We start from the raw sequence: 14,241 nt of genomic DNA on the forward strand, positions 1-14,241 counted from the left end.
ATGAGCTCAGTCACTGTCTCAGAACATTTAAGTGAGGACATGACTTTGCAGTGGAAATGCATGGCTCTCTGCCTGGGCTCATTTCCCCGAATGAGTACATGTTAGAAATTATCACACCGCCCCATTGGCACTGGCCAGATCAGTGCCAGATTAGAAACACAGTGCCTTGATGTGCTTGTGAGCATAGAGGCTTCCAGAAAGGATGATTTTGAAAGGTGGATTTATACCCGGAATGAATTGAGTAAAGTGTCATTTAAGAAGCTTTAGGATTACATGGGCTTTTTCTCTTTTCACACCCCCATTTCTTTGTAAAAAAAAAAAATTTAAGTACTGTATTTTTTGCTCTCTTCTTCTATTTTAGGAACTGTGGTTTACATTGTGATAATGGTTCGGTTTCATACACCCAGTGTCCTGACACCAGACCCTCTCTCAGTGTCCACTCACTTCCCTCCACTGGTGCACCCATTTCTCCTGGAACATCCCCTTAGATGCTAAGCTCAGTTCTGTAGAGGGTTCTTAATACATTGCTTATATGATACATGTAATTTTATGCTTATTCCATCACTTGCTATCTAGTCAGTGTTCTTCAATTTCTCAGTATCTATAGATACTTAGTTACCTTAGTAGATGGTTCCCTAGACTAGAGTCTAGGATGACTTAAAAAAAAAAATCAGCGAAGGTAAAAATATATATATATATATCCCTTAGTCGTTCCACCCTTTTCTGCCCCATTGCCTGCTTCTCAAAAATGCAGAGCATGGATTGTTCCAGGTGGGTAAGACCTTACCTCCTCCTGCTTTGATGCTATTGCCAAGGCCTTGGCATACGGTCCAGTGACTGCCCATGCTGAGTAGGATTGTATGCTAGGAATGATAGTATGCTGGGTAGGATTTTAACCTTTCTTCAACCTTAGAAGCTTGATTCTCTCCCCTATCTTCTGTGCTTGGGAAATGCAGGGGGGCCTTGGAGGGTGCTGAGAGTTGCTGAGTCTTTCACTTGTCCCTCCCTTCATAACCACACAGCGACTGGGCTCTGTTGTCCACTCTACAGGCAGCAGACAATGGGAAGTGCCGGCTCAGGTCTGAGCCCTGCTCCCACTCATGGCTCTATAGGCCTGACTTCTCAGAGGAACAAAGGGTCCCAGGTAGTTCTTCTGCTTTTATATTTCTTGGTCTCAAGTCTTATTTGAAGTCTAACTTGTTCCCACATTTCAAATCCAAAATTTGTAGGGATTAATAAAACAAAAATGCCACTCAGGGTTTACTTCCTGACTCTGTACTCAGGGATTACTCCTTGTGGTACTCAGGGGACCCTATGTGGTGCTGGAGATTGAGCCCAAGCTGGCCACATGCAAAATATGCACCCAGTCCTAATACTATTTCTCTGTCCTCCCTTTCTGATGGGGCTGGAGTGATAGCAAAGCAGGTAGTAGGGCTTTTGCCTTGCATGCGGCCAACCTGGGTTCGATCCCTCGTCTCAGAGAACCCAACAAGCTACTGAGAGTATCCCACCAGCAGAGCAGAGCCTGGCAAGCTCCTCATGGCGTATTTGATATGCCAAAAACAGTAACAACAAGTCTTACAATGGAGATGTTACTGGTGCCCGCTCAAGCAAATCGATGAGCAACAGGAGGACCATGCCCTTTCTGGTTTTTCAGAAGAAGCATATCTGAAGTATATTTTATACCCACCGAAACATGTAATTGTCAGGCAGTTATGATTTTGCACGAGATTTCTTTTTTTGAAGTATGTTTTTGGTAAGGAGAATTTGTTCTTTTCCTGGTGTAAGTAACACGTCAGATTTAATGCTGAGCTTTTAGGCAGATACTGCTCTGGGTGAAAACCTTAGCTGCATATTCTTATTCCTAGGGTGCTCTCCTCTCAGTTCTGAGTCTCTGATCCCTGTCTTCCTCTGTTTACCATTGTTCATCAGTCACCCTTCTGCCATGTCATGCTCTTAAGATCATGCTGGTGGTGGAGGGGTGGACCACCATGCTGTGATCAGAGATAGAGACAGCAAATTCTGTGTCAGCCCGCAGAACTTAACTGGGGCAGCAGTGGAAAGTTTTGGGTGTAGGATTGAAAGGAAACTAAAAGACTTCTGAATTGCACCTGGAACCGATGTGGATGCTGGAGTGATCCCCCAAATGGGGAATTGGAAAAGAGAGCTGACATTTGGGAGAGGAGCACAACAGCGCTAAGGGTTGCACTGTGTGCCCCAGCCGAGCCATTGAGGATCTGTTCTGCAGGACACAAAGATTGGTTTGTGAACAGGGCATCTGCCTCAGTTTAGAACTCCCTCTTGATTCCATCCTATTCACTGAGTACACATCTTACAGAGCAGTTGCTCCCCTTGACTCTGAGGACACCACGCTCTTGGGGGCTTTATTGCAAGGTCACAGAGCTTGTGCTTGCAGTGAGGTGCTTATCTGCTCTCATGCTCTGCCATTAATGTCCTGCTTTTGTTTTGGACAGGGATAACTTGATCTTTTGAGACTCAGAGAACTAATCTTCATTTCCAAAGAGAACTATGCTTGTCTACCTCCACGTTGTCTTTCTGGGGCCTAGAAGCATCTCCCTCATGGTCTTCCATGAGCAGCCCTCCAGAAAATGCCTTCTCTCTTCCAGACCTGGCGTAGGAGCAGGCTGGGGGCTGTGTATAGCAGGGATGCAGTAGTGCCCCCGGCCAGCCAGCTGTTTGTTGGGTTAAGATTATATTGTAAAGCTGACTTCCCTCCACCCCCGAATCTGTCTTTATTCCTTATGGAGCTGTTTTCAGGATGGCCACTTCAAATATGTTCTTACTGACTCTTCACCTGGTGTGTATAGTTAACATTGCCCCGCTCTGAAACATCGGTGTGAATGGAGGGAACTGTATCACCTTTCCTCTGGGGAAAGAGTCAAGGCGACAGCAGGTCACACCTAGTTTCAGAGTGGTCCTTGAGAGAAAGTGCAGTTTTGTTCAAGTCATTGGTCTGGGAGGAGTGCCAGCAGTTGGGTACCCAAGGCACAGGGGAGTGGGGTTAGTTTATGTTTTTTCTGAACCTTGTAAGACATGGACTCCTGCATTGTTCTGGGTAATGAGTTCTTGTGGCTGAATTCTTCCTTCTGAGTTCCAACAGGACATCATTAGGAAATGGCGTCATAGACAATGCTATGGTACAGACTGTTCGCCCTCATTTCCTTTGTGACACTTTGTGTGTGTCCTTAACCTTTCCCTTCTTAGGGCCATAATCTCACGTCAGGTCCTTAGTGTGCTTCTGGACAAGGAACTGATTAGACATTTCTCAAATTCTAATTGGTCAGTGATTGCTTGGCTCTCACAACTCACAGTAACAATTGCAAAATCAGGTACTTATTTTTTGGATGGCAGGTGAAGAAATAATTCACCTTAGATGTTTGACTTTTGTTTTTTCAATTTCTCTGTGTATCTAGTTTCACCCAGAAATACCCGCCTGTCAAATTTTTATCAGAAAAGGATCGGAAAAGAATTTTGGTAAGTTGGCACAGGTCTGGTTAATATTTTTAAAAGTAAATATAAGGGGGGTATTTTTTAAGTCAAGGTATAATTCATGTTCTATGAAAATAAACCTAATAAAGTATGTAGTGTGGTGTACTGGTTTATGACATATCACAAATGGCATCAGTGTCACCTCTAATTCCCAGAGTTTTTGTCACCTATAAACAAACCCATTAGCAGTTATTTCTCATTCCCGTTAGCCCCAGATTCTGACAACCATGAAACTTCCTGTTTCTGTGGATTTTAGTGTTTCAGACCTTTCATGCATATGCACCAAGTGTTATCTCTTGAGTTCCTTCTTACCTAATTTCTCAAACTAGAATGTTTCCAAGGTCTATTCATGCTGTAGCAAGAATCACCACATCATTCATCTTTATGGGGAAGAACAGTTCTGTTGTACAAAGAACCACGTATGGTGTGCTTATTTCTCAGTTGGGCATTTGGGGACGGTTCTATTTTGAGGCTATTAAAAATTAGGCTGCCGTGGAATAGTTACTGGGTTATGTGGTGACCCTCTATGTAACTTCTTGAGGAAATAAAAGACTTTTTCAGGGCAGCTTTTGGTTTTTGGGTTTTTGTTTGTGGGTCACACCTGGTAGCACTCAGTGATTATTCCTGTGTCTGTGCTCAGGAACCACTACTTGTGGTGCTAGTGGGACCATATAGGTACTGGAGATTGAACCCAGGTCAGCTGCATGAAGGGCAAAGACCCTACTCACTGTACTATCATTCTGGCCCCTCCAGAGCAGTGATTTTTTTAATTAAACCACCATGAGATACATAGTTATAAAGTTGTTCATGATTAGGTTTCAATTAGTAGTATTCCAACAACTAACCCTTCATTAATGTACATTTTCCACCACAAATGTCACCCAGTCTGCTGCTGCTGCTGCTTCTTCTTCTCCTCCTCCTCTTCTTCCTACTCCTCAGCCTCCTCCTCTTCCATCTCCTCCTCCTCCTCCCTCTTCTTCTTCTCCTCTTCTCCTCTGCCTCCTCCTCCTCCCTCTTCTTCTCCTCTTCTCTTCACCTCTTCTCCTCCTCCTCCTCCTTCTCCTCCTCTCTCTCTTGCACCCTCCCTTTAGGGCATTAAGGTTTGCATTATGGGTACTGAAAGGTGATCATATATTCCTTTACCAACTTTTAGCTCTCAGTTCTTGTCCAGAGCAATCATTTCCAACTATCATTGTCATAGTGGCCCCTTCTCTATTCTAACTGCCATTTCACCCCCCAATTGTGGTAAGTTTCCAACCCTAGACCAGACTTCCTGTCCCTTGTTTCTGCTGTCCTTGGGTTATAGTCTCAACTATGCTTTCTATGAGTGCTGTCATTCATCCTTCTGATTCATTTCACTTAGCATGATACTCTCAATTCCCATCCATTTATAAGCAAATTTCATGACTTCATTTTTTTCCTGGTGGCTGCAAAGTATTCCATTGTGTAGATGTACCCTAGTTTCTTCATCCAGTCATCTTTTCTTGGGAACTTGGGTTGTTTCCAGATTTTGCCTATTGTGAATAGTGCTGGAATGAACATAGCATGTGGCATTTCAGAAAGCAGTGATTTAATGGGAACTTCATTGACTAGTAGTCTTCATGTCACCAACCAATCAGTCTTCATTGAAATCCCTTTTAAATTTTTGTGTCTAAAGACAGTGGCAGCTTTTTATTTTTTCTAAATAAGAACTTTCTCGATATAATTTGTAAACTATATCCATAACTGTTAAAAATGTACAGTTCACTTCTTTTTAGTATATTTAGAGTTGTGAAACTGATACTGATCTTTTGTTTGTTTGGTGGGCGGGTATACCTGTCATGCTCAGGACTTATTCTTGGCTTTGCACTCAGGGATCTCTCCTGGTGGGGCTTGATGGATCATGTGGGGCTTTGTCATCATGGTAATAAGTAATTGCTTTATAGCATAAGAGAAATGTTTAGTCTTCTGATTTTGGGGGGGCGGGGGGAGGACACTGAATGTTCTCAGTCAGCTTTCTTCATGATTTGTTGAAACAATCAGCTGTGATAGTATCTTCAGAGGATTTTTCTATAGATCTGTTCTGACAGTTACCACATGTGTGTGTTATCCCTTCAACTTCTGGGGGCTGGAAGTAGAAGGTCAATGTGTTGCCATGATTAGGAGAATGTCTGTCCATTGGGGAATGCCGGTCCCAGAACCGGCATCAGGCCTCAAAAGTCTTGGAGTTTGTGGTGTGACAGACACGCCAGCTGGCTGGCTGCCTGGGGCCCCTCTCTGTATTCTAGGGCTTGTGAATGATGTAATAAATATCCAGATGACTGACCCTTGGCATAGAAAAGGTTCCCCACCCCTGCACTAAAGGCTCTAAGGGAAAATATGTTCTATGTCTTAGCTTCTGTGCAGGGACTCATCTTTGAATCTTCTGGCTTGTGGACGTATCACTCCAGTCTTTGCCTCCACCGCACTCTGGAATTCTCCCTGTGAGTCTCTCTGGCTGGATTCAGTGTCTAGCCAGTGCTAATCTGACCTTTAACTTTACTAGCAATAGCCTGCTTTCTGAATAAGGCTGCTGGCTGAGGTACTGAGAAGGACATTATTTTACTGAGCAGTATTCAGCCTGCTCTCTCTGACTTTCTGCTCAGTTCCCTTGCCTTGTTCTCACACCAGCTGTGGGACTTCAGAGCTTGTAGCTTGAGTGGTCTATTATCTGCAGGTGTGTTGTCTGCACAAGACTAGGTCATGACTTGTTCTCCAATCTGAGCCATTAAATTCCTACCCCTTTGCAGAGGTAGCTCTGTAGGCCACCCTTTTAAGGGTTTGTCCTGACCATTGGGAGACTCCTTGGTCTCTGCTCAGTTAACTGCTCTGTGGTTGTTTCCACAGAGCTACCTACCTTCTTTTTCTTCTTTGCCACCTAAGATCTCCATGGCTTTGAGGAAGCGTTGCCCCGATCTTCAGTTCTCTCACTTTCTCCTTTGGGGAGAGCCGGAGAGCTCTGTCCTTGAGGAAATCTTTAAGGCATTTCTTTAGAGCTGGGGGCATCATTCTAACTCTTCATCTGACCTTACCTCTCAGTGTAGAATTTGTACCCTTGGAGCAAGCTGGGTCCAGATTGACCCATTTATGCTGTCCTTATATTTGGGAACCGGGTGGAGGAAGGCAGCTCTGAACTCCTTGATAAGATTCCCAAGAGTGAACCTCTGTCTCAGGGTGACAAGAATTGCCCTTTCCTGGGAGATGCCTTGCTTTGGACCACACCTCTTTCCGCACTCATTCTGAACTGAGGTGGAAGGGGAGGTTCTCAGTGATTTTTACCACTTAATGTTTTTGCTGGGAAACAGGTCTGAGGGGCATTTTACACCTCTTTTTCCTCAAGAAGTTTGAAACTCTGTGGGAATTTTATTTTTTGTTTTGGAATCACATCTGACAGTGCTCGGGGACTATTCCCTTATATGTGCTCAAGAAAGATCATAACCATGACCAGGCAAGAGCCTCACCTTCTGTGCTCTTTCTCTGGGCCTCAAGAATGATTTTCGCTCCTTTAAATCTGTGACCTTGACACATTATTGCTTTATACATAGATTGTCTTTTGTTCTATTATCATATTGGCTGTTAGGATTATGTATCCCAAGCACTCAAGTAATGCTCTTGAATCAACTTTAAAGTTGTTTTCCCATAATTTTCTTTATTGTCTACATGTTATGGAGAGCTCCTGCCTTTTGGGATAATATACATAAATCTTACCCTGAGCAGACTCTGCCATCCATCTTTGGGGATTATTTTCATCAATAGAACCATGCCTGCATTTAAGCATGAATTAAGGGGTAAATAAATGTTTTCAGCAGATCTGGTGTTCTAGGTTTGAAGCCTATGAGTCTTCCTAAAAAAATTTGTTTTTATTAAAAACATTGATTTGGGGCTGGAGCGATAGCACAGCAGGGAGGGCGTTTGCCTTGCATGCAGCCAACATGGCCAACACAGGTTCGATTCCCAGCATCCCATATGGTCCCCCTAGTACAGCCAGGAGTCATTCTTGAGTGCATAAACCAGGAGTAACCCCTGAGCATCGCCAGGTGTGACCCAAAAAGCAAAAAGAAAAAACAGTGATTCACAAAGTTGTTCATTATACAGTTGTTTCAAACAATTAGTGTTCCAACACCACCAGTATGACCTCTTCATCCATATTGCCAGTTTCCCTCCAAATCCAAACCTTTCCCCTTAGGCACATAACAAATTTATATTGTTTATTCCAACAAAACTTTTAAGAACTGGCAAATTGAATGATCTGAAAATAAATCAGTAAAAGTCAGTCTGTGATTACTGTATGATTTTGACCTATGTCACGGTCACAGTCCTCCTGTTGTTCATCGATTTGCTCCTGCGGGCCCAGTAACATCTCCATCATGAGACTTGTTGTTACTGTGTTTGACATATCGAATACATCACAGATAGCTCGCCAGGCTCTGCCGTGCGGGCGAGATACTCTCGGTAGCTTGCCAGGCTTTCCGAGAAGGGCGGAGGAATTAAACTCGGGTCGGCCATGTTGGCTGCGTGCAAAGCAAACACCCTACCGCTGTGCTATCGCTCCAGCCCTTGACCTATATAAATAAGAAAATTAAAACCATTTAATACAATATAATAATAAAATACCTGTTCTCATTTACATGCATATGTTTTTAACTCTGGAATCTAAATTATATTACATTAACTTATTTTATACTTGGATCTCATTATAAATAATCATGTCTCACCTGTCATTAATAAAAATTTTAAAGCAATTCTGTGTTAATATATTTTGGAGTCTACCTGGGATAGGTAAGGCCTACATATGTAAATTTTCCCTCTCCACTTTATATATCCACTGTGGTTTACAAAGTTGTTCATGATGATTTGTTACAGGCGTCCAATATTCTAACATAAATCTCACAACCATTAAATTTTCCTGCCACCATTGACTCAAATTTACCCAAGCCCCTTAAGCCTGTCCCCATAGCAGACCCTCAATACTTTATTCTGTACTGTTATCAGTGAATTCATTTGCTAACCGAATGATCAAAAAATGTTTCCTTAGAAGAAACTTAGTATAAATTGCATCTCAACATGGAGATACTGTCTTTGTATAAGAGATTACTAAAATGTTGTTGCTGTTTAAGCCTTCTGTGTTTATGTTTTGTTCATTGAGATTGGGTTCCTTCTACAATTATATCCCATCCAATCCAGTATGCTACTGCTAGTTTATCAGTGTTGTAAAGTTTGAAATATTGCTCCAGGAAGTCCAGAATTTTTACAGGGTGGTAAAGCTGGAGTTAAATTGTTAACTGAGTGGCAGCTTTGGGATGTGTGAGTGACTGCCAGGGTGTCTGGAATTACAGGGAGCTGGTGGGAGGTAGCCCATCCCGACTGTGAAAGAGCCTGCAAACTTGAATTTTTCAGCAGATTAATTTCTGGGTGAGGCTTGGTGCCGAAGACAGTGGAGTCCAGCCCTGGGCATGGCAGCAATCTTGAAGTGGGAGCAAGGGCTGCTGGGGCTCTGTTTGGGCAGGTCAATCCAGAACCCACCCCCCTCCAGGGTGCCTCAGATGTCTCAGGCATGCATGGGTATCTGAGAAAAAAATCTTGCAAAACCTAGAAATCTTATTTAAAAAAAAATAAAGGACATAATTATTATTATGTGCGATACTCAGTTCCTGTTGATGCTGAGTATTAGGGAATTTATTTCACTGTATACATAGTCACAACCAGTGAACTTTTAGTATTTCACTCATCTGCCATCTCATAAGGTAAGCCACATGTCAGTCATTTAGAGAGAGCCCCATCTGGCACAGTGTAGCTGAAACTTCAGGCCCTCCCAGGAACCATTGAAGGAAGAGGCTTGTCAAAAGAGAACCTTGTTGCCGTGTTGCATCTCAGTATGATTGTGGATGCTGACCTTGCATGACCTCCCATCATTGCCTATCAGTCCCATGGAAACAAAGATACAAGCACAAAGAGGGGCACGTAGGAGCTGCAGAGCCAGCCAGAGCAGAGCCCTATAAGGTTTCACCGGTTTTCAGTTAAAGAGGACACAGGCCTGTTTCCTCCTGCTTCCTCTTTGTTATTCAGAAAGTATCTTAGTTTGATGACTAGTTTTTCCATGGAAGCTTCTCTGGGGTCAAGGGGTCCTCCCTTTTGCAGCTATTTGAGATGCTTGCCATACAGACTGGCAGTTGAGCAGGAGAAGCATTTTATGAATCACCCAGCTATGTGATCTAAAACTTGAAGGATTTTTCAAGACTGAAGCTTTGGATTTAGTGGTGTTCCAATCATTTAATGAACTGCTATGATGAGTGAAATGTTGGAGGGGATTGTGTCCAATTTAACACATTGCCTTTCTGCTACTTGTACTTCCATTTTCATTTTGATACAGAGTTAAAGTTAGCATGCTGCAGAATATCTTCTTTTGAAAAGAAACTTTGTATGCTGTAGTTTTTACTTTGCATATATACTCACTTTGAAAGGTTATTTTTAAGTTATTTTATTACTTAGGTTATTTTAGTACTATCATTTAAGAACTGTGCAGAACTTGGGAAAATGCAGAAAAATGAAAATAAAAATTTAAAATCTTGGGGCTGGAGCAATAGCACGGCGGGTAGGGCATTTGCCTTGCATGCAGCCAACATGGCCGACACAGGTTCGATTCCCAGCATCCCATATGGTCCCCCAAGCACCGCCAGGAGCAATTCCTGAGTGCATGAGCCAGGAGTAACCCCTGAGCATAGCTGGGTGTGACCCAAAAAGCAAAAAAATAAAAAATATTATCACTTGTTTAATTTAAGCACTAATGGCAACCAGTTTTGGAATTCAGTTAATTTTATTAGAAGATTCTTTTTTTTAAATACTGTTCAGGTGTGCAGGTACAATGTAGGATAAACATGATAAAGCATGAAGATAAGATAAAGCATAGAGCAAACAAATGGACAGACAAGTGAGGAGAATGTATAAGCCAGAGGACTGGGGCTTCAGTGCTCATCACTAGGGATTTTGACTTAAAGAAGGCCAGCCCAGGTGTTGATTTTCGTGTTCCTAATAGAGGGTGTTTTGAGAATGCTGTCCTTACCAATGAATGTATGTGGACAACTGAAAGCTGTTAAACATCAGGACTTTTCTCCCATTCGCCTTCTGAACCAAGGTGCTTGCTCTGTCGTCTGGCAGTGATTGACAGATGTTCTTCTCTTATTAGGGTTCTCTTACCGTTCCCCCCAACCCCCCCAGGTGAGAAGTTAGAAGCCTAACTTCTCACCTGGGACCACAAGTTCTTACCTGTGCTTAACACTAGAATTCGGTGTCAGATTATATTTGAACAGAGGGCTTGATGACAGATGAGCAGCTGCTTTAAGACCCCCCCCAGAAGTTTATGGGTATTTTATTTTTGATGAAATGAATTGCTATTTTCCTTCGGTTATTTCATTAGGTCTAGAACAAGAGGTAGAATGAGAATTGTGAGGAAAGAAAAGGCTGAGAAGAAAATCAGGTAGAATGGGACAGAGACTACATTTACATTGCTTGTCGGTTTTCTGAGTTCATTGTTTTTGGCTCCTCCCTTCCAGTTGTTAGATCTGCCTTCATTTAGGTTCCTCCCACACACACTTGCACTATTTAGTTTGAATAGTCTTTGTCAGTGTTTAAAATGCTTTTAAAAAAAAAATGTACTTGACTTTTCACTTTTGTTGTGGCTTCAGTGTCAGGAACTCCTTGTTGTGGGTCTCTTCCCCATTACAGTCCTCATGGTAGAGCATCATTTTCACATTCCTGCCCAGTGTTCACCACAGCAGTGGAAGTTACCCACTTAGGGTTTTGGTCTGCCATCAGCATCCATTACTAATTGATGGGTTCTTATGAAATAAGTGGAAAGATACTAGTTGTATGTGAGGAACTGTAGTGATATTTAAGGATCAGTGCTGGCTTTCTTTGCCACTTAACAGATGTCTGTATTTTGCTAATCCCTTTATAACTTAAAAGTTGTTCCGACTTTCAAGAATATGCTTGTCCAAGAACCTTTCAGTAACATAAACTTTCTGTCAAGATATTTTGAAACTTATGACTACTATCTTTCTGTATTTTATTGGGTGATAGTTTAGCACTTTAGACTCTGTAGAAGTTCATGTAAAGTAATAGTTCCTTGCTCTAGGGTAGAAGTAAAGAAGTCACTCTAAAACCCAAGTTTTAATGTGTGACAGCACCAGCAGCATGCTTCCTTGAAGTTGGTCGTCATCATGTTCTCTTTTGCCTTTTCTGTGGATGCTTTATGCACTGTCCTGATGCAGATAACCGGTGGAGCAGGATTTGTGGGTTCCCATCTCACGGACAAACTCATGATGGATGGCCACGAGGTGACTGTGGTGGACAACTTCTTCACAGGCAGGAAGAGAAATGTGGAGCACTGGATTGGCCATGAAAACTTTGAATTAATTAACCACGATGTGGTAGAGCCCCTCTATATTGAAGGTGAGTGAGACTGTTGGGCCTGATTGTCTCTTGAGCCTGGTGAGTGGTCTCACTGGCATCCCTAAAAGTAAGCAGTATGATCCAACCACATGGGATTTAAGAAGTCTTTTTGTTGATTGTGGGGCTAGGGTTCAAACCCAGGCCTCACACATGCAAGGCCTGAACTCTGCTCCTGAGTCATATCCCTGTCTTCAAATTGTCGAACTGTTGAAATATTCTTGCCATGTATAAGGCAGTGTTCTATTTACTGTTAATAAGTGCTTGGTAGGGCATTGAGAGAGATAGTACAATGGGAAGGGTGCTTGCCTTGCATACAGTTGACCCAGGTTTTATCCCTAGCATCCCATATGGTTCCTTGAGCACCACCAGGAGTAATTCCTGAGTGCAGAATCAGGAACACTTTCAGGTGTGGCCCAACCCATGCCATACACACCCTCTCCCCTGCCTCCCCGACACCAAATTCTGAAAGGTGTGTCTCTGTCTTCACTATTGCATGGTGTGCCTGGTTTTGAACTCTGGTCTACTAAAGAAGGATTCATGTCATGTATGTCCATTTTTTTTTTTACCCAGTAAACCTGCTTCCTGCCTTGCATGCATGAAATTACTTCTAGTTACTTGTCTTTCAAAAAAAAGAGTTTTTTAATTATAATTAGATAATATAGTTATCATTTTGGTCAAGTTTGGAGTATTGAGGTATGGAGTCACTGTACCCCACCACCACCCTACCACCTATGACCCTCTGCCACTGTCTTAGGTCCCTTCGGTCTTCCCTGCCCCTCACTGTATGTCTAGCTCCTATGGGAAGTTAGTTGACAAGGAATGCTGAATTTGTAATGAAATTCGTCATAGAAGAGTGTAAAGCCCCCCAGTAGCTTTAAAGGAATTGTGATGTGGGGGACTATGGCCCTCTTTGCAAATAGAATCTTTGCAGATGGAACTAGGACAGGGATCCCTGGGAGATGGGGAATCCTAGATTTTGAGGTTGACTGTCATTCCATTGACAGTTGTCTTTAAGAGATAGCATGGACACGTGGGGAAAAGAAAAGACAGCCCTGTGAACATGGAGGTAGAGACAGGTATGAGAAGTCTCAGGAGGTCTGGGAGAGACCTGGGGACATGGTCCCCAAGAGCCTTGGAGGAAGCACCTGCTCCCTCGCCAGCACCTTGTTTTCTGATTTGACTTCTGCGGATGTGGGAGCTTTCATTTCTCTGGTTTTAACCCATCTCACTCTGTGCTATCTTGATTCTCACAGCCACGGAAGACTAAGGGACCTTTCATAGATGTTGGAACTTGTCTGAGGTATTCTGATGAAAACTTCTTCCAGTTCTTGATTAATAGTCTTAGTATCACATCCATTAGTCATCCTGAGAGGTAGTCTTGGCCTTCGCACTTACATCTAAGAGAAACTACAATCGAGGTGGTACCAGACCAGAGTTCTAAGGCTTTCAAGCAACCACACCAGAATTCAGTCGGGTTGTTGACTCCAAAGTGTACACAGTCAGCTGCACCTACTCTTGCCTTCTGGGCCAGAGAGACAGTAGAAGGATTAAGGTACTGCCTAGCATGCAGCTGACCTCAACTCAGTCACTGGTACATATTGTCCATCGAGGAGCTCCACGAGTTAACTCTGCTGAGCACCGCTGGGTGTGGTCCAAAATCAAACAAAAACTCTGCTCCTGAATTCTGCCTTTTCCATTACATATGTCTTATTTGTTGTCTACTTCACTTCTGTATTAAACACTTCCTTTAAAAATGACTAACAAGTATTTTGCTGACTTTATAGAAAACCCCATGGTTCAATGCCTATTCCTGTGATTTGTGGAAAAGTTACTCTGTGTAATATGCATGGGGTAGAGGTTATTTTGTTCTGTGGCCACATTTAGCAGTGACCAGGCTAGAGGTATGTGGGGAACCGTATGACACCAAGAATCTAACCTAGGATTTCCATATGCAAAGCAAAAGAAGGAAGTCTAGGTTATTTCTTGAAAATAATTTGGCTCTTAGTATGAGCCTTCACAATAGTTATGTTAATCATTTGGTATATGTTATCATCCATCAGATTGGTTTTTAATCTTTTAATTTCATTCTCATTTTTTTCATTTCCTCTTTGCTGTGAGGTTTTGTTTTTCAGTTTCTTTTGTGCTATACCCATCAGAAGATTAAATAGTTAACCATGGTTTATTGCTTCATTCAAAAGTATTTCTTTACTGTGTTTTTTTTTGTGACGTAAAACAGATGATCTGGACAACAGATAAATTGGCTTG

General features: G+C 42.6%; 1 protein-coding gene across 3 annotated transcripts in view; it reads left to right on the forward strand.

The window, feature by feature from the left end:
- UXS1 (UDP-glucuronate decarboxylase 1) overlaps positions 1-14,241 on the forward strand; it is a 96,318-nt gene that overhangs the window by 31,096 nt on the left and 50,981 nt on the right. For 2 of the 3 annotated variants that reach the window (XM_056123071.1, XM_056123081.1), the window contains exons 5-6: positions 3,435-3,495; positions 11,796-11,976. In XM_056123071.1, coding sequence (XP_055979046.1) covers positions 3,435-3,495; positions 11,796-11,976 — 242 coding nt within the window. The remainder of the gene's footprint in view (positions 1-3,434; positions 3,496-11,795; positions 11,977-14,241) is intronic. The other variant, XM_056123089.1, reaches the window with a different exon arrangement.

Source organism: Sorex fumeus, unplaced genomic scaffold (assembly GCF_029834395.1).
Source record: "Sorex fumeus unplaced genomic scaffold, SorFum_2.1 ptg000006l, whole genome shotgun sequence".
NCBI classification, from domain to species: Eukaryota; Metazoa; Chordata; class Mammalia; order Eulipotyphla; family Soricidae; genus Sorex; species Sorex fumeus.